At 39.0% G+C, this 22,684-nt stretch overlaps 1 protein-coding gene across 3 annotated transcripts in view; it reads left to right on the forward strand.

Annotated features, from left to right (window-relative positions):
- DOK5 (docking protein 5) overlaps positions 1–22,684 on the forward strand; it is a 75,445-nt gene that overhangs the window by 44,369 nt on the left and 8,392 nt on the right. The window contains exons 2-5 of one of the 3 annotated variants that reach the window (XM_060772081.2): positions 4,441–4,548; positions 20,475–20,589; positions 20,703–20,822; positions 21,656–21,806. In XM_060772081.2, coding sequence (XP_060628064.2) covers positions 4,441–4,548; positions 20,475–20,589; positions 20,703–20,822; positions 21,656–21,806 — 494 coding nt within the window. Of the gene's footprint in view, positions 1–4,440; positions 4,549–20,474; positions 20,590–20,702; positions 20,823–21,616; positions 21,807–22,684 lie in introns of all 3 variants that reach the window. The other 2 variants (XM_060772080.2, XM_060772082.2) reach the window with 2 other exon arrangements.

Raw genomic sequence — 22,684 nt, forward strand, 5'->3', positions numbered from 1 at the left:
CACCAGTCGCCACCCTTTTCCACTTTTCATATTTTAGCCTGCATTAATAGGACATTACTTTCCAAGTTAAGGGGAGTAAAACTTCCACTATATAATCAGTGCTCCTCTGGAGAGAGAGAAAAAATGGGGAAGTTGAAGGAATTGGGCATGTCCAGCCAGGTGAAAAGAAGACTAAAGAGTGCCATGATTGCACCCTAAATATCTAAAGGGCTGCTACAGAAAGGAGGGTGCAGGCCAGAAGATTCACTAGAAAATTCAACTCTGCTTGGTAAGACAGAAGCCACTGGGGAAAAGATTTCAGATTGATGGAATTAAGCAAGCAAGCCATGTCCATGAGTCCGCAAGACCTGAGCAGGGCTCTTGATGATAGGATGTCTTGGAAGTCTCATGGGTTTGTCCTAAATCAAAACGGTAGTGAACAACAACAAACGCTGGCAATAGAACCTGGTCTAATAGTTTTAAAATGTTGACTGAATCTTGGAAAGAACTTAAAATAAAACCAGTTTGTCAAGGAACCAATTACCTAGAAAGGTGCAGTTGTCTCTTTCCCTGGAAACATTAAAAAAGTGGATGGATAGCTGTCTTTTGGAATGCTCCAGTTTCAGGTCCTGGATTGAGCAGGTGGTTGGACTTAGAATAATAGAATCATAGAGTTGGAAGAGACCACAAGGGTCATCCAGTCCAATCCCCTGCCATGCAGGAACACAGAATCAAAGCACCCCTGACAGATGGCTATCCAGTCTCTGCTTGCAAACCTTCTGAAAAGGAATCCTTACCATGCTCCAAGGCAGCATATCCCACTGCTGAACAGTGCTTACAGACTTGATGGCTTATGAGTCCCCTTCCAACTCTATAAACATGTGATTCTATTATTATTCTTATTGACAAAGCCAGCCTTGATTGTTCAATCTCTTTTTTGTCTGCATTTCAAAGCAGAACTGCTGAGATGTGGAATGCAAAGTTTTCAATAGCATACATGGCAAGCCAAACTGAAGAGGGCAGGCTCTTCTCTTATGAATCCAATGAAATGAGTGAAAGCTACCCATCAGTTGTGCACTTTATTATTCCCCAATTATTTTGGTGAGGACAGTGTGAAGGAGCTTTCTGGAGGAATGGATCTTTGAAAAAAAAAAGTAAACTAATATATGCCACATCTTCTAATTTTTTATTAAATGCAACACACATTAATATAATTGTTAGTATAAACAGTGGCCTCTGACCAAAGGTTTAAAATGAAGAGCAACTGCCTCTGGAGTTACAATTTGTAGCTTTACTGAGAGAGTAAAAAATTAATTTCACTTTGTCTGAAGGCAATTTTTAGCAGTATTTTTATTACACTTGACAAATTGGCATGTTTACCTTTTGGCTGCTGGCATTGCAGATTGAAACAATCATGCTTAACCTTTTGAAAATAATCCTAAAGTTATTTTAATAAGATACAAACTGTTCCTGCACAAGCTGGATTCCCTAAGTATTTGCAGTGCTTTTCATTTGCCTAGTCGATGAACAAAATGCCAGGCACTTGGAGATTACAGCAGCTTTTGGACCACCATTGCCCCACTTGGAAATTGAACTTGTTGTTTTAATCCCTAGGCATTATTTTATAATCAAGTATCACTATTCTTCTCTTGGGATGATATACAGGCAGTTCCCAAGTTATGAACAAATAGGTTCTGTAAGTTTGGTCTTAAGTTGAATTTGTTTGTAAATCAGAACAGGTACATTTAAAAAATGTGACTTCTTTCATACACACACACACACACACACACCGCTTTGGATAGCACAGGGAAGGGTTAACACCCCTATGGAGTTTTGCGGTCTGTGCCCTTGTTCAGAAGGTTTCACCTCACTTTCTGGCCCTGTGATAATTGGATTTTGAAACATTTGACCTGAAACAAGGATTGATGAGAAAGCTTCACCTTTTCCCCAAGATAAATCTGGTTGAGAAGTGGTGAATGGATAACCACCATAGTTACTTGGATATGCAGTGACTCCAAGAATATAATTGAAATGTGTTTTCCAACTATCAGGATGGGTAGAATTTTAAACTAGGCAGGAGAATGTTAGTAGTTGGAGGCTTAGTTTTCAAAATTTGCATATTGACATTTTCTGCACAGAAAGCAGAATTTTCTGTACAGCAGATATTTTTTTCTGCACAGAAATACTGTAGATCCTATCCCAGGAGAAAATGGTAAAGACTGCATGGTTTTTGAAGACTTTCTTGTAGTAAGAAGAAAATGGCTAAACATACCCATTTCTTCTTTCAAGATGAATTTTAGTAAAGACATATATCCTTACAGTGTAGTGTATTCAGTGTACAGTTTTACTTGACCATCTGACAATCACACCATACACAATGATTACTCCGCTGTGGGTCTAGCACTAGGAAAATGGAAATACAAATTGAGTATACCTTATCTGGAAATCCAGAATGCTCTGGAATTGTTCATGTGAGTGGCTGAAATAATGATAACATTGCTTTCTGATGGTTTGATATATACAAACTCTGTTTTATCCACAGAATTATTAATTTTTTAAAATGTCATGCATAAAAATTACCTTCAGGGTATGTGTATAAGATGTATATGAATTTCATGTTTAGATTTGAGTCCTATCCTTAAGAAACCTAATTATATATATGTGAATATTCTAAAATCTGAAGAGCAAAACATTTCTGGACTGAAACATTTGAGGTAAGGGATACTCAACCTCTACCTGAAAATGATGCTACACTAAATATGGTGAAGATAAACCAAAAGCTCAACCAACAATCTCTTGACAGTTCAGCCTTGAATCCCAAGGTTATAATACCATAGTTGTTGTTGCCAATTTTGCTCCTAAGTCAAAAATATTCTGTTAATATCAAATACAGATTTCAGTGCTCAAGGATACATAATGAGAAAGAAAGATGCAGTGTTTGCTTTAATTACACAGTCATTAGATTGGTATGGAATCACAAGCCCCACAACAAAATGAACTCCTTAGGCATCATGTCTCTCCTGGGACTGAACATTACTTTACACTAACATATTTACCATTTGCATTTTTCCAATTGATTCCAGAAAGGCTAATGCTCATATAGCAATTTGGTAATCATTTAAATTTTATGCTGTTCTATTGTTTACCTTCTATTGCCCCCTTGGGAAAATATAGAAAAATCTGTGTCTTGTCCCTAAGGATGGGGATTTATTTGGTTTGCATTTTAATGCAAACTGACCTAATTTTCACTCCCCAAAGTAATTTTCCAGCTAGAATGCATTTATCCTTCAGTTTCTGGGTTCCTCCAAATTTTATTATGAATTTATTTGATTAAAATTGTGATAAAAAGTTACGGAAATAGTAGGTAAAATTGTTTCAGTTAGATAAGTAGCATCTTATTACAGGATACTACTTGCAAAAATCTGACCACCCCCCCCCCCACCCAAATCCAAATTTCTTCACATGGGTGGGTGAGATAGTAACTTTTACTTTCTGATTGTTCAAGTGCATAAAAAACTTTGTTTCATGCACATTTTTAAAGAAAAATATTGGATAAAATTTCAATCAGGCTAAGTGTATATGGTGTGCAGAAAACATACATGAACTTTGTGTTTGGACTTGAGCCCTATATCCAGGATATATTATTATGCACATATATGCAATAGGGGCATTCCAAAGTAGTGTGTTTGTGTGTGTGGGGGGGGGGGGGCATGGGGGGAATCCCAAACCCCAAATACTTCTGATACCAAGCATTTTGATAAGAGATACCCTACTTGTATTTCATACAGAGTTTCAAAGAAAAAAATTCAAAGGAGTGCATTTTTGTGTGTGTGTCAGGAGCAACTTGAGAAACTGCAAGTTGCTTCTGGTGTGAGAGAATGGACCATCTGAAAGGACATTGCCCAGAGGACAACCAGATGTTTTGATGTTTTACCATCCTTATGGAAGGCCTCTCACACATCCCTGCATGGGGAACAGAAGCTGACAGAGGGAGCTCATTCGTGCTCTCTCTGGATTCGAACCTCCAGACTGTCGGTTTTAAGTCCTGCCTGCACAAGGGTTTAACCCATTGCATCACTGGGGGCTCCTTAGGAATGCAGATGGGATCAAACTAATTTGCAGTTGAAAACATGTGAATTTCATAATGCCCCGTTGCTCCTATTTGGCAGGGACAGTCCTTCTAACATCCCATTTTCAACTGTTTTAAAATGTTTCAGTTTCTTTCTTCTTCCCCCATTTCCCTCTTTATCCTCACTGTACTACAATTGTTCCAAATTGAGTTCAAAGTGCAAAAGTAAATTGTGTTCAATTAAGTAATCACCTGTGAAAGATTGGAGGTTATGTTCTGGACCCAACTCAAATCAGGATGTTTTAAAAATAATATTTTAAAATAAAACATCAATGAGAAAAATTTCAAAACTTACTTATTTTAAAAACACACACATTTGTTTGTCTTTCTAGCTATATCAGAGATGTTGGTTGGTCTTCAAGAAAGCATCAAGCAAAGGACCTAAAAGGATAGAAAAGTTTTCAGATGAGCGCGCTGCCTACTTCAGATGCTATCACAAGGTACAAAGAGCTTGATGACATGCAGGCTTCTCCTGCATTTTCTTGGTGAAAATGTAATTTTCTGTATATAACTTTCACAGCCAATCTAGCCTTTGCTAGATCCAGATAATATTTGTAGGAAAGTGACATTACAATGCACTGGAATGGGGTTTAGTCATGACCGACATTCTAGCTTCAGTAGGATTTTGTCTCCACTAACGTTGTCTATATTGGAATGCAGTACTTCCAGCTTTACTGAATTAATTTGCATCTATTTACTTGCAGCCTTACTAGATAAAATAGCATAGACTGCATTTTGAAAGGAGTTGGTTTAAAAAAAATTGAAATGCTTTGGACCATCATCCTTTGAGATCTACAGAAGTTTATGAAATATCACAACTAAAGCGTTCTAACAGCAAACATGGTGCAAAACATCTATCTGTATTAAAAATTGCTGGAGCAGGAATATGGAAAAAAACCTCAGTGTTACAGAGATTTTGATCTAGATCTTGACACAGTAAGAGAGACTATGGAGGATTTTGTACTCTCTGTGACAGCTCCCTTGTCTATACAAGACTGAAACATCATATGTTCTTGTGGGGTTTGATGTGTTTTCTTCATTTTTGCTCAAAAATATGTCTTCACAAAACTAGTGTCTTATCTTTTTATGAAGCTAAGCACACAGATAATAAGCACAATCAATCACAAAGACACAAACAATCTTATTCTGCTATTTGTATTGGTCTATGCAATAAGCAACAGTTTTTTGCACTCTTAAGATTTGTTCATTTATTCAAAACTCTAATCTCGAAAATGAGCAAAACCTCTCAGACATCACTATCAAAAATCTGTTGCACTATGTGCATAGTTTCTGTCAATGTGTTACTTTAATGGTTTGCATCCATTCACTGCAGTTTGTCAGAGCTGTCAATAAGCAGAAAATGTAACTGGTCAGGACTATCCCTTGGAATTTAGGTTGAGGACATTGAGTTCCAATTCCATTTTACAAAACAAAAACAAAACAAAACAAAAAGTCAGAATGCAAATCCAGAATTGATGTTATTTTACAATGAACTAGTCAAGGTTATGGCACTGAAAATATAAATATCTTTCTATTTAAAATAAAATAACTGTATCTCATTAATCCTCTGATTCATCATGGTTCATGGCAAATCTAGCAGGGCGTGCAGGGGGCAGGGGAAACCTGTTGCCCCATGCCCTGCATCACCCACCTTCCCCCTCACCTCAGTATCCTAAAGTCATCACAGTACAATGGCCTTCAGCTAATGGTTGACACCAATTGGAGTAGAACCATCAAATTGGGGGTTTCTTGTGGGACTTTTTTTTTTTTTTTTTTGCAAATCTTCATTTACCAAATTCACATTGATGTAATGTTTTTTCTTTGGTTTGGACTAACAACTGAGTTTAGGCCACTGTAATCCTTGAAATGCTAATAGGAACAACATGGCAGGAGTTCATACACATTTAATCTGTCCTTGGCACTGTGGCTTCTCATGCTGTGTTTTGGAACTGTTCATGTAATCTAAACCCAAGGGACTGATGGGACACACAATCCATGTTACATATGCAAATGGTGCCAATTATGGGAATTAGAGCAAAGACATCTGCTTCCATGCAGAAAATCCTCTTGCTGGATTGGGCATGATCGTAGGCTTATTGGTGATGGGAAAAAATCCTATATAAATAAGGAGACCATAGTGCAGGAGCAAGAGAGTTAAATCAGTTTTATGAGAGTCTTCAAAGAGCAGGAAAAGGTCATATATTGAGCAGTATTCAATATGACTGGAGCACCATCCAATTTGAAACAGCCTTATATGATCAGGGTAGACTCCTACAATGTGGTTCAATGTATGAAAACTGAATTATATGAGCCTATAATGACCATATAATGCAGTTTGAAACTTCATTATATGGCAGTGTAGATGAGATCTGAGAGTCATGCTACTCCAAGACAAAAAGTGACAGCCAAAATGGTATTGTAATTAAAGTGTTTACCCAGGGGTACCCTCACAGTGCAAAATTATATCATTTTGATATTAAAATTCTCTGATAAAGAATTCTAAATACTAGGCCTGGGTAACAACGGAAAAATTTGTTTCTAATATCGTTTCGTTTTTAGGGTGCCTCAGCGTTTTGTATTTAAAAATATATCTGAAATTTTCCATTAAAAATGTTTGGTATTTACGAAATTTCGTTAATATTTACAAAATGTTTTGTAAAGATGGCGCCCGTGGTTGCGCATGCACAAAGCATCAACGAAATTTTTTTAATTTAATTTTTCATTAAAATTTAATTATTAATTTTTTTAATAATAAAAAAAAATTGGCAGAAAATGCTTGCCAAAAAGAGCCACAGGGCAAACAGACTGAGCCTCCCCGCTGCTCCCAGCTCTGTCCCACCCTCCTGAGTCCTGCGGGCTCTCTCTCTCTCTCTTTCTCCACCAAGAGGAGGGAAAAGAGAAGAAAGAAAAGAGGAAGGGAAAGGAGGGAAGGCAGGCACTCACTCTGGCGGGCCCTCAAGCGCTGCCGCCGAGTCGGGCCCGGCTCCTCCGAAGCACACCCACCGCAAAGGTGAGGAAGGAGGGACAGGGCCGCCTTCCCGCTGAGGGTCACTCGCCCTCTCGCTCGCTTGCTCAGCCGGCGCCTTCCCCGCCCTCTCCTCCTCCTCCTCCTCTTTCAGGCTCTGACTGGCTAAGGAGAGGAGAGAGAGGAGAGCTCCCAGCAAGCATCTTACGTATTTCCGAAATGGACGGAAATACAAAAATATTTGGCGCATGCTGTTTCGATTTTGAAAATACACTTCCGGGTTTGGAAAAAAGTTTGATATTGTTTCGTATATGGGAAATTAACGGGGGAAAAAACGATATACAAAATTAACGAACGAAACCGCCCAGCCCTACTAAATACCCATTCAGATAAACATTCCAAGAATCCATTGGATGAAGTTGTGGCTATTAAAATGGCTGTAATACTACTAGTGGTGTAGTGTGAAAGGGGCCCGGAAATTTGGAGAACACTTAATGGGGAGTGGATGATTCTGATTAATTCTCATTTGTCTCAGGTTGGATCTACACTGCCCTATATCCCAGGATCTGATTGCTTTGAACTGGATTACAGTAGTCTACACTGCCATATAATCCCCAATGGCCGTGGCCACCCCCAGCTCCTTCAAAGTCAAGCCAGTCACTTCAAGGATACAATCTATCCATTTTGCCCTTGGTCTGCTCCTCTTCCTTTTTCTTTCAATTTCCCCTAGCATCAGTGTCTTCTCCTTTCCTGTAGATTTAGGCAAAATGAAACAGCTGCACCTTCTATTCTCTGTGTTCTTCCTCTTTAATAACTTTTGTCATCTTTACTACACTGATGTTACCTGCCCCCATATTTTCCAGTTTTCATGTGTGCAGGATTGGAGGCTATGGAATCTCTCCAGAGGAGGACTTCTCTGGCAGTATTTAGTTGTCAGGCAGGTAAATTTAGGGAGAGATATTGAAGTCCAAGCATTAGATACCCTTGTCTGATATCCATGTTTTTTATATTTATATAAATATAATTGCTAGTGAGAGCTGGAGCCAACAAACTATTTGAATCCTTCTTTTTTTCACCTTAACACCTAGGGGTGCTATCTTGATTTCTCTCTGGCTGAGAAGATACATGTGTAATTCCCAGAGGCACAATGATAGCAATAATGGGCTGTTTAATTTTTAATCTTTGGAAGTAACATCTTAATATGTTGAAAAATTGGGATGTAGGCACACAAACAGCCTAAGCGCCTGTGAACGAAAAGATAAGCTTTCAGTAGCTAATCTATTCTTATTTGGCTTGAGTGGCGTTTCAGAAATAAATCTCATGGGAATCTTGAATTTGAAGCTCCTTAGTCTATTTGCTCCTGCCTACATCTCTCTGATGCATAATTTATGTAGACTTGGTCATAAAACGCCAGGGACTATTTGCTGTACTTGTCACATCTAGAAATAGGAGTTTTGTGAAAATGTATATGAGACAATTTTCAAAAGGCCTATCCTCTTCCTCATTTGATCTCCTATAGGGATTGTGCGTAGGGTATATTTAGAACAGTTTTAATTTCAGCTCAGTGCAGAAAGTGTGTCACCTGTAATGATACTGAGCTGAGAAATTATCGATGCAAATCTTATGTCTCTTTCTCACTTTTGCACTCTTCATAGCCACGCAAGGCAGTGTGTTACATCCATTTCTCTTTGAATGATGTGGGAATTAGTGCCTAAATATAAGACCTGAGCTTCTTAAATATTCTGTTCTCTCAAAAGGGATCTATTTTCCCCCATGCATAATCCATAGGGTTGATTTTTCCACATTCAGAAAAAGGAGATATCTGGAACTTATGGTGTACAGCTCAATTAATTCTCTTCCTGTGATCATCCTGTGTGCATAAATTTTGCCTGAAAATAAGCTATTTAGGTTCTGTCCAGATTTTCAAGAGCGGTTTTAGATGGGGCTTTTCACAGGACATCAACCTGCCTCATGTAGGGAATTCCAGAAGGAAGGAAAAGGAGATGGTGGTGGTGGAGGAGGTATAATGATGTTAGGGTGATAATGGCGCTGGGAACAGACCAGATATTTGTTGGTATATCCCATCCTATATCAAAAAACACAGGGTGGTATATTGTGAAATCAAATCTAACACTCCTTACATTCAAGTTAAATTTAATTGCAATTTTAAAACAATAAAAGTTAAGCTAATATAGTCTAAATTAAAACTTATTAAACAAAATAATTTAGTCATAGAGTTGGAATGGGTTTCATGGGCTATCGAGTCCAACCCCCTGCTTAATGCATGATCTTAACAAAGCATCCCCAGCTGGTAGCTGTCCAGCTGCCTTTTGAAGACATCTAGAGTAGGAGACACCACCACTCTCGAGGCCAGCATTTTTCAAACCGTGCTCCTCCAGATGTTTTGGACTTCAGCTCTCAGAAATCCCAGTCATCTTATCAGCTGCTAGGAATTGCGGGAGCTGAAGTCCAAAACATCTGGGAGAGCAGAATTTGAGAAGCTGCTCTAAGCAATTGGTTCTATCACCAAACCACTCTTACTGCCAAAAATGTTTTTCTCATGTACAATTGAAATCTACCCTCCTGTAACTTCGAACCATTAGGTCTGGTCCTGAAACAAATAGAATCCATTTTAAAACATAGACCTGTGCAAACTGAAGAACATCATGAAATCTCGAAGACGTTCATACAATCTCTGATTTTACCTAGTTTTATCTAGATGTTAAATCTTGCAGTAATTGCAGGTCCTAACTCATCTTTGAGGGGAATCCTTTGTAGAACACATTGTAGTAGTGTAATTGTTAAGTTCTGAGACCATAAAGTACTGTGGCAAGGTAATCGCTATCAAGGAAAGCTGCCCAGTTGAAGTTGGCCCCAAGATTACTAATTTAAGGCTGTCACACTTTGGACATATTATGATAATAATGCTTAGTAGAGTGGAATAGGCAGTATGAAAAGAGGGATAATACCCTACAGATGGATTTTCATTCAAGGAAGCCATGTTCATGTCTTGCAAACTCAGGAGTATGGCTTGCTCTGAGAGCTCTCATTCTTCAGCTTCATTACAATGGGACTTCCTTTTTCTTCGCCTTCTGCTGCCCTTTAAACTGTCTGAAAACTTTATATAGAGATATTTCCAACCACCGGGAACAGATATAGAGGCACACAGGAGGTTTCAGGGAGTAAAGGAAAATTGCTGTCTTTCCTGTTCTGCTGATAGGAGCAGTCCTTCTGTTGTTATGAGTTAAACTGAAACCTACAATTACACTATGTATCTCTGCTCCTGGTTATAGATTAGGCTCCCATGAATGATAACATTATTTTCCTTATATATAGATTCTGGAATTAAAAGCCATTACAAATAATTACTGGCAGTATTGAAATTGATACTGTGTCCTAATAAGCAACATAAGTAAGTTGAACTCCACAGAGACATGAGCTGCTACTCTATGGCTGGTTTTTCCTTGTTACTTCGGTGATTTATTGCACTAATTCATCAGATTTATGCTCACTTGCATTAGTGATGTATTATACTCACATTTAACCATGATGCATTGGCTTCTTGGATATAGAAGCTTGGAATTAGGATTTACTTTACCATTGGGAGTTACTTATAAACAGAATTTAGCTCACAGGATACTGGTACTTCAAGGGTAGAAGACCTATTCCCCTTTCTGTCCGAACTTCCCCAAACTCTGCTCCAAAGAATCAAGAATGATGGAAAGTCAAAAACTGTAATTGTATGTGTAAGGCTTTTTAAAAATTCAGCTTTTAGTTTCTTTGCTTTCTAATGTGTTACCAAAACTTGTTTTCGAAATGTCACCACCAGAGTCATAGTCTGTGTCAAAAACTGAATAGACACCATGCCAATGAATATTTTAAAGCTTAGTTTTAATAGTTTTCTTTCCCTTCCTTTTGATGTCAGTAATGCTTTCTTTGTACCATAGGAATTAAGCTATACCTTCAAGAGGTTGAACATTGTGAGATATTTTACTTTCTATATGCTTTAAGAAGCCCCCCCCCTTTTTTTTTTTGCAGGGCAAAAATTCCCATGATATTTAGAATGCAATCACATGCAACCCATGAGTTGACTTAACTCTAAATGAATATGTACAGGATTGTACCCTAAGGGGGTCATTCCAAATGGCTAGTGGGGTGGGTGGATTTTTCAGTGGCTGCAATCCCCCCCTCCAAACATATGTCATTCCAGCTATCTCCTAGAGCTAAACATATTATGTTTTATTAATTTTGAGCAGGTTTTCATTTCACAGTAATATATTATACAATCTTGTATTTCATGTTAATCATGTTGTGTACACATACCAATACACACATTCTTTCACTCACACAAACAATACAGTTTGCAGCTGGAGTTTTAATCTCCTCTATCTTTTCCTCAATGCAGTATCTTTTCTAAATTCCAATCTTTCTTTGCTGAAAATTGTAATTTTCTGTGTCCCTTTGTTATTTGATCAAGTTTTCTTAACCACAGATGTTCCAGTTTTTATCTATGAAATGTAAATATTGTTGGTTGGGTTGTTGTAGGTTTCTTTGGACTATATGGCCATGTTCTAGAGGCATTCTCTCCTGACATTTTGCCTGCATCTATGGCAATCATCCTCAGAGGTAGTGATGCTTGCCATAGATGCAGGCGAAACGTCAGGAGAGAATGCCTCTAGAACATGGCCATATATCCCGAAAAAACCTACAACAACCCAGTGATTCCGGCCATGAAAGCCTTCAACAATATAATATTGTTGGCTGATTGTCAACCCCCAGTCAATATGCCAAATGCCTCAAAACTGTGTATGAAAAGTTGTTTCACCCTAATCTCCTGAATGACACCCAAACACACAAAATCTACCCTAAATTCAAGGGGGTGGAGTTTTCCAATAGGCTGAATCCACATGTGGGCTATTTCCTAGCTCCAGTACAGTATTGTGCACCAGTTTTGCTCTATTAATGTCACACTCAATTGCTTTAAACCAAACTGTAATTGGTCTTGAAAGTCACACAGTTCCCCCACCCTGAAGTCATGTCAATAGAAAAGCTACAAAAGTATTTAAAAATATAGTGTAGTATTTAAAATATAGTATAAAATTACATTCAGGCTATATACAGAATGTGTATGAAACATGAATGAATTTCTTATTTGGACTTGGGCCCCATCTCCAAAATATTTCATTATATACGTGTCTTCAAATACAAGGGGAGGATCCCAAACCCAAAACCGTTCTAGTCCCAAATATTTTGGATAAGGTATACTGAATCTGTGTTATCACAATGCATGGTAATGCATACCAAGGCAACCATGCATTCTTACTTAGAGGTGGCATTCCTCTGTTCATTGCTTTTAGGATGATGACTTAAATTGGTGATTTGTTCTGTTCTTATATTGTTTTTATTATAATATGTATATTTATGCTTTTTAAAATGCTTTTTTCTTGTTGTGAGCACCATGCAGTGCCAGTTGTTAGCCCCCCTGTGTTCCTCTGCGGAGGTTGAGATAGGACAGGACATAAATGCCCTAAATAAATAAATAGATAGATAGATAGATAGATAAATAAGTAAATAAAAGATTGTCTCCCAATAGTTGTCCCAGTTCAGTATAAATATAAAGGATACTAAAAAAAATGTGAGCAGCTATTTCAAATCCTGCCTCCAACAGTTACCACCTCCATAGCTGACTGAGCCACACTTGGTCACAGTCTGCCCCACTATTGTGACATGGACTACATCCCTGATAGATAATTACACATTTATATACATATTTTGTTTGTGAAAATTTGCCTCCTCCTCCTTCTCCCAATCCATATGTACTATAGTCAATCTAATATATGCATCACAATACTTGGGGCTATTACTGAGTTGAATGGATGTTATTGTGTTAATGCAGACGAATGCTTCTTGATATTTTCAATATCAGATCAGGACCTTTGGAACTATAGATAATGGCTATGGGGAAATGAGCAATCTCCATTGTCTGTTTTATGAACTAATGCCATAAGGAAGCGCAAATGTGGGAAGAAGATGTAGCCTGGTGAGAGCAAATTTTCCTCTTCAGGTGAATGAACTTTTAAGTTTTAGATGTGAACTGAGGCTTGCAAAATGTAGGTTGAAATATATTGCACTGCCTTTCAGATTTCTACCCAGCAGTTGCTCTTTCAGCATCTGACCTTTAAGAATGAATTGATAACACGAATAAATTGAGTAACATCTTTCTTTTATTGCTTCTTTCCATCCCAAACACCATAAAGCCACCACGAGCAGTCAATAGCCCATACTTCATCCATATAACGTTACCTTCATTTTATTTTTATTTTTTTAAATTACTTGGAAAAGTGTTCAAAAACTGAATCCAGAATTAAACTGTCTGGAGAATATTAAGTATTATTAAAGGGCAGGAAAGACAGTATGTTCCACTTCAGCTGAAATAAAAAGTTTCAGAAGAAGTGAAGTTTTAAGAAGAATATTTAAAATTGCCTTTAAACTCCATTAGCAAAAAACGATAAGTCCAGAACCGGAGATGCTCAGGAAATGTTTCTCTCTGGTGGGTATTAGGTAGCTCTTTATTGGTTCAATATATGTGAACTGGGTCTTTCTTGCACCTTAATTAGATTCCCTCCCATCCTCCCCCCCCCCCACCCCACAAATGAGATTTTATAAGATCAGGAACAGCATTCAGCCTCTTTCCTTTATTTGACATGAGTGGTGGTGGTGAGTTGGTTCCCAATATGTCCCCGTGTATAAAATTGTTCCCAAATACACCTAGAGTTTGCTTGTCTCCAGATATAAATGATACATATACAAAGTAAATTTGACTGAAGGGACAAATAAACCCTGGCGACAAGAGTGCATCTTCTGTTGCATACTCTCCAACTGTCCCATTTTGACTGGGGCAATTCCAGTTAATCTTCTGTTGTCCTATTTTAGCTGGTTTTAAGATATCCACATTTATTTCTCCTCCTCCCAGTAACACCCTTTATCCTTTGTTGTATTTCTGCAAATTGAATTCAAAGAAAAAAAACTAATAACTTGGCAGGGGGGAAATGAGATGATGGGTGAAATCTTTTCCTTCAGAGTGATTTGGCAAAAGCAAACTGCTGCAGCCTCTCCTGACTTGTGAATGATTTCTCAATCATAACTTTTTTTCCCATCTTGATGACACCCTGATGTTACTTGGCCACACCTGTTCTGTTTTTCATCTATGATATTGGTGGTAATACTATTTCTTCCGATAGTAGCAAGTAAACATTAGGAAGTATATGGCAGCACTTTGTTAGTGTTTCCTCACCATTGTTCTTAGTTGCCACAGCTTTCCACTTCTTGCATGATGTTCATCCCTTCAATGAGTAAGACCAGTTTTCAGCATTGTTGAGCCCGATGCATTAGGAAACTTTAAAAGAGAGCATGAAAATGACAACTGTCCCTTTGACCACAGAAATTGTTTAGGATACACTGTATATATTACAAACAATATACATAGTTCGCCACATTTCATAGAATCATAGAATCATAGAATCATAGAATCATAGAATCATAGAATCATAGAATCAAAGAGTTGGAAGAGACCTCATGGGCCATCCAGTCCAACCCCCTGCCAAGAAGCAGGAATATTGCATTCAAATCACCCCTGACACTTATTCACTTATTCACTTAGAATCTCCTGTTAAAGCAACACTCTCTTTTCAGTTACCCCATCATTCATCCCATTGAAAACAATAAGATTTAATAATGTCTGTGAGTTTATATATTCATGTGAAATCAGAAATACATTTCTTATGAACAGGGGGTTGTCCTGTACTGTGCTAGTGAGACTCAAGAGATGACATTTGAATGTATGAATTAAGTGTATAACTGGGCCAGAAGCTTTAAAAGGGAGTTCATTATAGTAACCCTTTACTTTATCAATATTATGCAGAAACAAAATTAGTTATTTCTATTTTATGTCAAATAATAAGTAGATAGAGCGAGCTTTTCTGCTAAAGCAAACAAAAGAACAGAAATTAATGCACTGAGATTATGAGAAAAAAAAGATTCCACTTAAATATTAGGAGGCACTTCTGGACACTAACAACCTCTTCACATGGGGCTAAATTCGGCAGCGTGTGCCAATTCAGCCCCACCCACCCACCAAGCCAGCCAGCTGTCATCAGATGGCACTGGTGTGGATCTGTGGGTGAAGGAGGGTGGATGCTACCACTAGGGAAACATGGGAGGGTTCCTGTGTTGCCATTGCAATGCTTGGGCAAAAGTCACGCTTGCTCACACTTCCCTCATCTGATCGCTTTCACCTGGAACCAATGGGGGTGAGGAACATTGGGTTCTCCACACTCCTCTATGAAGCGGAGCACTGCCAGTTACTGTGTGACAAGGTCATAAGAGATATTCAACATTGGAGTACATTGTCTTGGAATGTGGTGGTGTTTTCATCTTTGGAGATTTTAAAGCCTCTTTTAGGAGTGTTTTAGTTGTTTAGATTGTAGCGGGTTGGACTAGAATGGCCTTGTGGCCCCTTCAAATGCGATACAAGAAATCTGTAGTTTTGGAATTTTGTGTATAAACTCATTACCTGTGGTGCAAAACATGCCCAAGTAGTGAGATCATATTCTGTAATCTTGGTAACTAAAACAGTTACCAAGATATATTACATCAGCTGGCTTCTAAATGATTTACATAATCTCATAGATACTGCAGGATTAATTTATATTATTTTATATGTTCTGGTTGACAAACTGACATTATTGTAGTTTTTGAAATGGTGCCTATTATTACAGAAAAGGAGTGATGCTGTCATTTATTATATTGTTTAGTTATATAACTTACCCTAAATACTTATGAATGTCAAGAAATTTTATTTAAAAAATCAACCCCCTAAAACCTGGATTGAGTTATCTATGGGTCAGGGTGAGCAATGGGTTAAACTCCTGTGTTGGCAGGACTGACAGGTCACAGGTTCAAATCTGGGGAGAGCACAGATGAGCTCCCTCTATCAGCTCCAGCTCCTCATGTGGGGACATGAGAGAAGCCTCCCACAAGGATGATAAAACATCAAAATCATCCGGGCGTCCCCTGGGCAACATCCTTGCAGACAGCGAATTCTCTCAAACCAGAAGCAACTTGCAGTTTCCCAAGTCACTCCTGACATGACAAAAAAAGTGTGAACACTGTAACTTAACTCATCAAAAAAAGGAATCACCCATTCTTTGCATAGAGTCATAAAAGGCAAGAGCTTATTCTGTTGTGAGATAACCCAAAATAAACACCTACCTCTTTTACTATCTTCACTGTGGCTTTTCTGAATACTTTGGCAAGGAAATGGAGGTGGTATTGTAGCTTTCCCCTCTCCCTAGAATAACCCTTGAGTTATCAAAAAGTCGTATCAAAACCCAAAATTTTGGTCCTAAAACCTGCCCTTGACATACATGAAGTTGATTTATATATTAATTTATATGGTATATTCTTCTATTCTTATGTCAGTAGAAAAAGGAAAAACAAGGAGGCGATAGGACCTCTTCGAGGAGAAGATGGGGCAATGCTGACAGGGGACAGGGAAAAGGCAGAACTACTTAATGCCTTCTTTGCCTCGGTCTTCTCACAAAAAGAGAGTCTTCAACCTCAGCAAGATGGAGTGGATGAGGGATTGGAGGACATCCAACCCCAAATTGGGAAAGAAGTCGTCCAGGAATACCTGGCCGCTCTTAATGAGTTCAAGTCCCCAGGGCCAGATCAACTACACCCCAGAGTATTGAAGGAACTAGCGGAAGTCATTTCGGAACCATTGGCAACCATCTTTGAGAGTTCTTGGAGAACGGGAGAAGTTCCAGCAGATTGGAGGAGGGCCAATGTGGTCCCAATCTTCAAGAAGGGAAAAAAGGACGACCCAAACAACTACCGTCCGGTCAGCCTCACGTCGATACCGGGCAAGATTCTGGAAAAGATTGTTAAGGAAGTGGTCTGCAAACACTTAGAAACAAATGCAGTCATCGCTAATAGTCAACATGGATTTATCAAAAACAAGTCATGCCAGACTAATCTGATCTCTTTCTTCGATAGAGCTACAAGCTGGGTAGATGCGGGGAATGCCGTGGATGTAGCGTACCTGGATTTCAGTAAGGCCTTCGACAAGGTCCCCCATGACCTTCTGGCAAGGAAACTAGTCCAATGTGGGCTAGGCAAAACTACGGTGAGGTGGATCTGTAATTGGTTAAGTGGACGAACACAGAGAGTGCTCACTAATGCTTCCTCTTCATCTTGGAAAGAAGTGACGAGCGGAGTGCCGCAGGGTTCCGTCCTGGGCCCGGTCCTGTTCAACATCTTTATTAATGACTTAGATGAAGGGCTAGAAGGCATGATCATCAAGTTTGCAGACGACACCAAATTGGGAGGGATAGCCAATAGTCCAGAGGACAGGAGCAGAATTCAAAACGATCTTGACAGATTAGAGAGATGGGCCAAAACTAACAAAATGAAGTTCAACAGTGACAAATGCAAGATACTCCACTTTGGCAGAAAAAATGAAATGCAAAGATACAGAATGGGGGACGCCTGGCTCGAGAGCAGTACGTGTGAAAAAGATCTTGGAGTCCTCGTGGACAACAAGTTAAACATGAGCCAACAATGTGATGTGGCGGCAAAAAAAGCCAATGGGATTTTGGCCTGCATCAATAGAAGCATAGTGTCTAGATCTAAGGAAGTAATGCTACCCCTCTATTCTGCTTTGGTTAGACCACATCTGGAATATTGTGTCCAATTCTGGGCACCACAATTCAAGAGAGATGTTGACAAGCTGGAAAGTGTCCAGAGGAGGGCGACTAAAATGATCAAGGGTCTGGAGAACAAGCCCTATGAGGAGCGGCTTAGGGAACTGGGCATGTTTAGCCTGAAGAAGAGAAGGCTGAGAGGAGATATGATAGCCATGTATAAATATGTGAGAGGAAGCCACAGGGAGGAGGGAGCAAGCTTGTTTTCTGCTTCCTTGGAGACTAGGACGCGGAACAATGGCTTCAAACTACAAGAGAGGAGATTCCATCTGAACATTAGGAAGAACTTCCTGACTGTGAGAGCCGTTCAGCAGTGGAACTCTCTGCCCCGGAGTGTGGTGGAGGCTCCTTCTTTGGAAGCTTTTAAGCAGAGGCTGGATGGCCATTTGTCAGGGGTGATTTGAATGCAATATTCCTGCTTCTTGGCAGGGGGTTGGACTGGATGGCCCATGAGGTCTCTTCCAACTCTATGATTCTATGATTCTATGATTCTATGATTCTATATCTCTTAGGCATTGAAATAAAGACTTCATTTAAATAAAGCTGATTGATTGCAACTACAGTCAGTCCTCCACATTTGTGGGTTTAACTGCTGCAGATCTGATTATTTGCAGTAATATTTTCTCTCTAGGAATGTCTAGGTCATCCAACATAATTCTATGCTTAGCTTCTAGTTGATGTTGCCCATAGAATCATGTGGAAGAATCTACACATTCTTAGAGAGAACAGTTATTTAGGCATTTGTAGGACCTCTAGTATAATTCTATGTTCCCCTTTGCTTAAAGTTCACTAGTACATAGTCATGCTGCAGAAACCAGAAATTCCTGGAGAGATGCTCCTTCTCAAGTATTGCACCTGAATTCCCATGAAAGTGGAGAATCCACTTTAGTTGACTAATCTAGTGCTGATTAACTGATACATTATAGCAAGAGTGGTGAACCTGAATCCCAAGAGCAGCACACTGACCCTGGCTTAGTTTCTTTCATATCTTGGCTTCATTCATGCTCTGTGCACCTTGCAAACAACTCACTTTTTCTCTCCATCCCATCAGGTCTTTGAATCTAGGCTTTACTGTGTTTCGACAGAGATAATGTTTATCTTGAAAAGATAATGTTTGCCTACTCCTAAGATACAGGAAGGAAAGAGACTTTGATAAACATGTAAATCTCAGATAATCTGATCTGACACATGAAGTTAGAATTACAGTTGGGAAAAATTGGAGGGTTCCAGCTGTTTCACAAGTTGTCTTGTCAAGTGAAGAAAAAATGGGAGCATTACTGCTATATGGATGTATACTCTTCAGTGCTGATTAGTCCTCTTTTGGCCCACATTTTCCGTTGATTTCAAATGTTTAGTTTCCTTTATCTTCTTCCTAAATTCCTCTTTTATCCTTAGCTTACTTAAATTGATGCAGACTTCAGAAGTGTAAAATAGTTAACACTGAATTAACTCAGCTGTGGAAGGGGAGAATAAACTGTACTTTCCCCAGTGTGCTCAGACAAAGCAAACTGCTGCAGTTTCTTATAGCTTGTGTGTGCTTTTTCATCAATAACATGTGCCATCCTGATAATACTCTGCATGACAGAGGGTTGGATTGAATGCCTCCAACTCTATGACTCTATGATTCTTGTATGCTGCTTGGTCACACATGTCCCAATTTTATTTTTTGAAATGTTGGAAGGTTTTGGAGATGTGACTTCTGACATTATGAATCAAGTACTTTGGTAAAGCACTTTATTGTGTGTTGTGTTCATCTTTAACTCACCATGTCTGATCTTTCCCTTTTTTATGGATTGAGCACACCAATTAGTTTATGAGATCCTACATTCATGAGAAGGACTATAACTTTATACTCATGGAGTTATGTGGCAGTTGTGCATCACCACCTTTACAGAGAGAATTCACAACCAAATACATATTGTGAACAAGTGTGTAATGTATGACCACATACACTTCTGCAACCTTTAACAGAATATGGCTTTCCTCATTTGATAACATTTTCCACTTCTAATTTTATGTATCAGGCCTACATGACTTGCTACCTTCAAAGCCACACATAATCCATTCAGCCAAGTACAATACATTAGAAGCCCCCTAGTTTTCCAGTTCTATGCCCTCCAAAACCAACATTAGAGTGCCATTAAAAAGACCAAGATTATTAATGGATACACGAGGTAGGAAAGGCTGCATCAGTTTGTTTTTGCCTTATACAACTGGGAAGAAAAGATTCCACCCCTTCATCTCCTTTCAGTCTACTGAGTTGAGTACAAATTCTTTTGAGTTGCGAACTCCATTTGCAACAAATGAAGTAAGTCTGAACCAAGAGGAAAACTGGGAATTGGAGAGGGGAACCAAGACATGTGAAAAGCGGCTAAACAAGTGGGATGACAGAACAGTAATTGGGATAGACCCTGCCAAATCAGGACAGTTGAAGAGTATGCAGTCCCACACTGGAAGCCAAAACACAAAGTTGATTGCCCCTAATGGGCTGTCATACACTGTTGATGGAGTATCTTTAGCTGGGTGAGTCATATGAAAGTCCATTCTACATACTGCAATATGTCTTTATATAAGGATATTAATAAGAACAGAAGGCTTTTGCCATATCTACTCATTTGTTTATTTTTTAAAATTTCAGGTTACAGAACTTAATCATGTGAAGAATATATTGCGGTTGCCGAAAGGCACAAGAAAGCATGCTGTAGGAATATATTTTAATGATGAGACATCCAGGACATTTGCTTGTGAATCAGGTGGGTGTAATGGCAGAGGCTGGTTTTTTTTTTTTTCTTTTTCAAAAATATAATTATTTGAGATAGTAGTAAATGCCACACTAACATGCAGATTTCTGGCCAATTATATGCAGAACTTGAAGCAGATGAATGGTGCAAAGTCCTGCAGATAGAGTGTCTGGGGACTCAGATTAATGACATTAGCCTTGGAGAACCTGACCTATTGGCTTCCGGTGTAGAGAGGGAACAAAGTGGTATGTAAATACAGTTTTATACACAGCTACAAATAGAAATGTTCAGGGTGCTTCTACCATGTGCTCATAAGAGTCAGAAATACACAAGGTCTGTGGGCCTGTTCAGCAGGGTGTTAAATTCCTGCCTGCAGTCATATTTGTGATCCATGGTTACTTCTCTTTTCTCCCTCCCCTCTTCTCTCTATGCACTTTATAGCCAGTGATCACAAGATTTACTTCTAAGAAAGATTTGCTTGCTTTTGTGAGATGTGTTCTACTGATCACATTAAATAAAGTGGCGATAGTTTGAATAGTTAACCTGCTAACCTTTATCACCATCGTTGGGATTTTCAATTTACAGAATGGTATCCCACATAAAAAGCTTTCTGCATTAAATAAACTAGTATGTCAAGCTGACGGATATCCTAAGCTGTTCTATGTGTAATGTAGTAAACATTAAAAGCTATGAACGTCCTCGCAGATTCAAGTTGTACAATTAAAACATTTTACCCATCTGTGTGCTGATGTTCTGCATAGTGCAGGGAATCACATAGTGCAACCCCTATGCCTGCTGAAGATATCTTCCAGGACTTTGTATGGATGTGTAAAATCCTTGGTATAGTGAACCCCATTGAATTGATAACTTCTGTGGAAGCATTTCATAGAGATGCTTCGGAGGACTTCGGAGGTGCACTAAGAATTGTTGAGCACTTTGGAAGCTGAAAATGTATGACTATTTTGTTATGACTGTACTTTGTCTGCAATCTTTTAATTCTGCAAAGATTTTTTGTCTAAATCTTTTGTTTTCCTCCCAGAGAGATTCAATGTGTATTTGATGCCATCCCCTAATTTAGATGTCCATGGGGAATGTACCTTACAGATAACTTTTGAAAACATCTGTCTTTGGGACATCCAGAATCCCAGAGTTAAACTTGTTTCTTGGCCTTTAAGTGCCCTGCGGCGATATGGGCGGGACTCCACTTGGTTTACATTTGAAGCTGGAAGGTGAGTTAACACTTTTTGTGTGTATGTAGGTATTTTCAGTTTGCCTATTGCCCTATGGTGACTTCATGAATTTCGCAATGTTTTCTCAGGCAAGGATTTTGCCAGCTAACTCCTATGAAATTAGGGAGAGGGCCTCCTCAATGGTGGCCCACCAACTCTGGAACTCTCTCCCCAGGGAGATTAGACTGGTGCCCACCTTGTCCACTTTTAGTAAAGACATAAAAACGTGGCTCTTCCACTTTATTTTTGATTAAACAGTTTATCAATGGACTTGATAATTTTGCTCCTGCACTTTACCACTGTTTCCTGCCCTATAGATATAGTGTTCTATTTGACACTGCCCTTCTAGCCCTAACTTATCCTCTGGCTCCAGCACTTTATCCATCAGCTCTGTCCATACAACTGTATTGCACCAGCCACTGCCCACCTGAGTTTTGGATTTGGTTGCTATGTCATGCTATTGGTTCTTTGTTGATGGTATTTTATGTTGTTTTATGATGTTGCTTTATAAATTTTACTATGTTATATTTTAAACTATGTTTGAACAGGCTTGTCCCCATGTTAGCCACCCTAAGTCCATTTGGGGAGATAGTGGCGGGATACAAAAATAAAGTTGTTGTTGTTGTTGTTGTTGTTGTTGTTTAGTCTATAGAACCTGGTATGATCAACAGATGTTTCCCAATACAGATCCCTTTGAGATCTTAGGGTTGCTTCACAGGCAGAAGCAGGCTGCTGGCTCCACTGCTGCTCTACTCCATTTTTAATAGAGGCTGGCCAGGCATTTACAAGGCTGCCCATGAATTCATAGTCACTCTATATTTTGCAGCTCTGTATTCCTTATTAAAATGGTGTAGACAGCAGTAGAGGCAGCAATAATC

The sequence above is a fragment of the Anolis sagrei genome, chromosome 4 (genome assembly GCF_037176765.1).
Source record: "Anolis sagrei isolate rAnoSag1 chromosome 4, rAnoSag1.mat, whole genome shotgun sequence".
Taxonomy (NCBI): Eukaryota; Metazoa; Chordata; class Lepidosauria; order Squamata; family Dactyloidae; genus Anolis; species Anolis sagrei.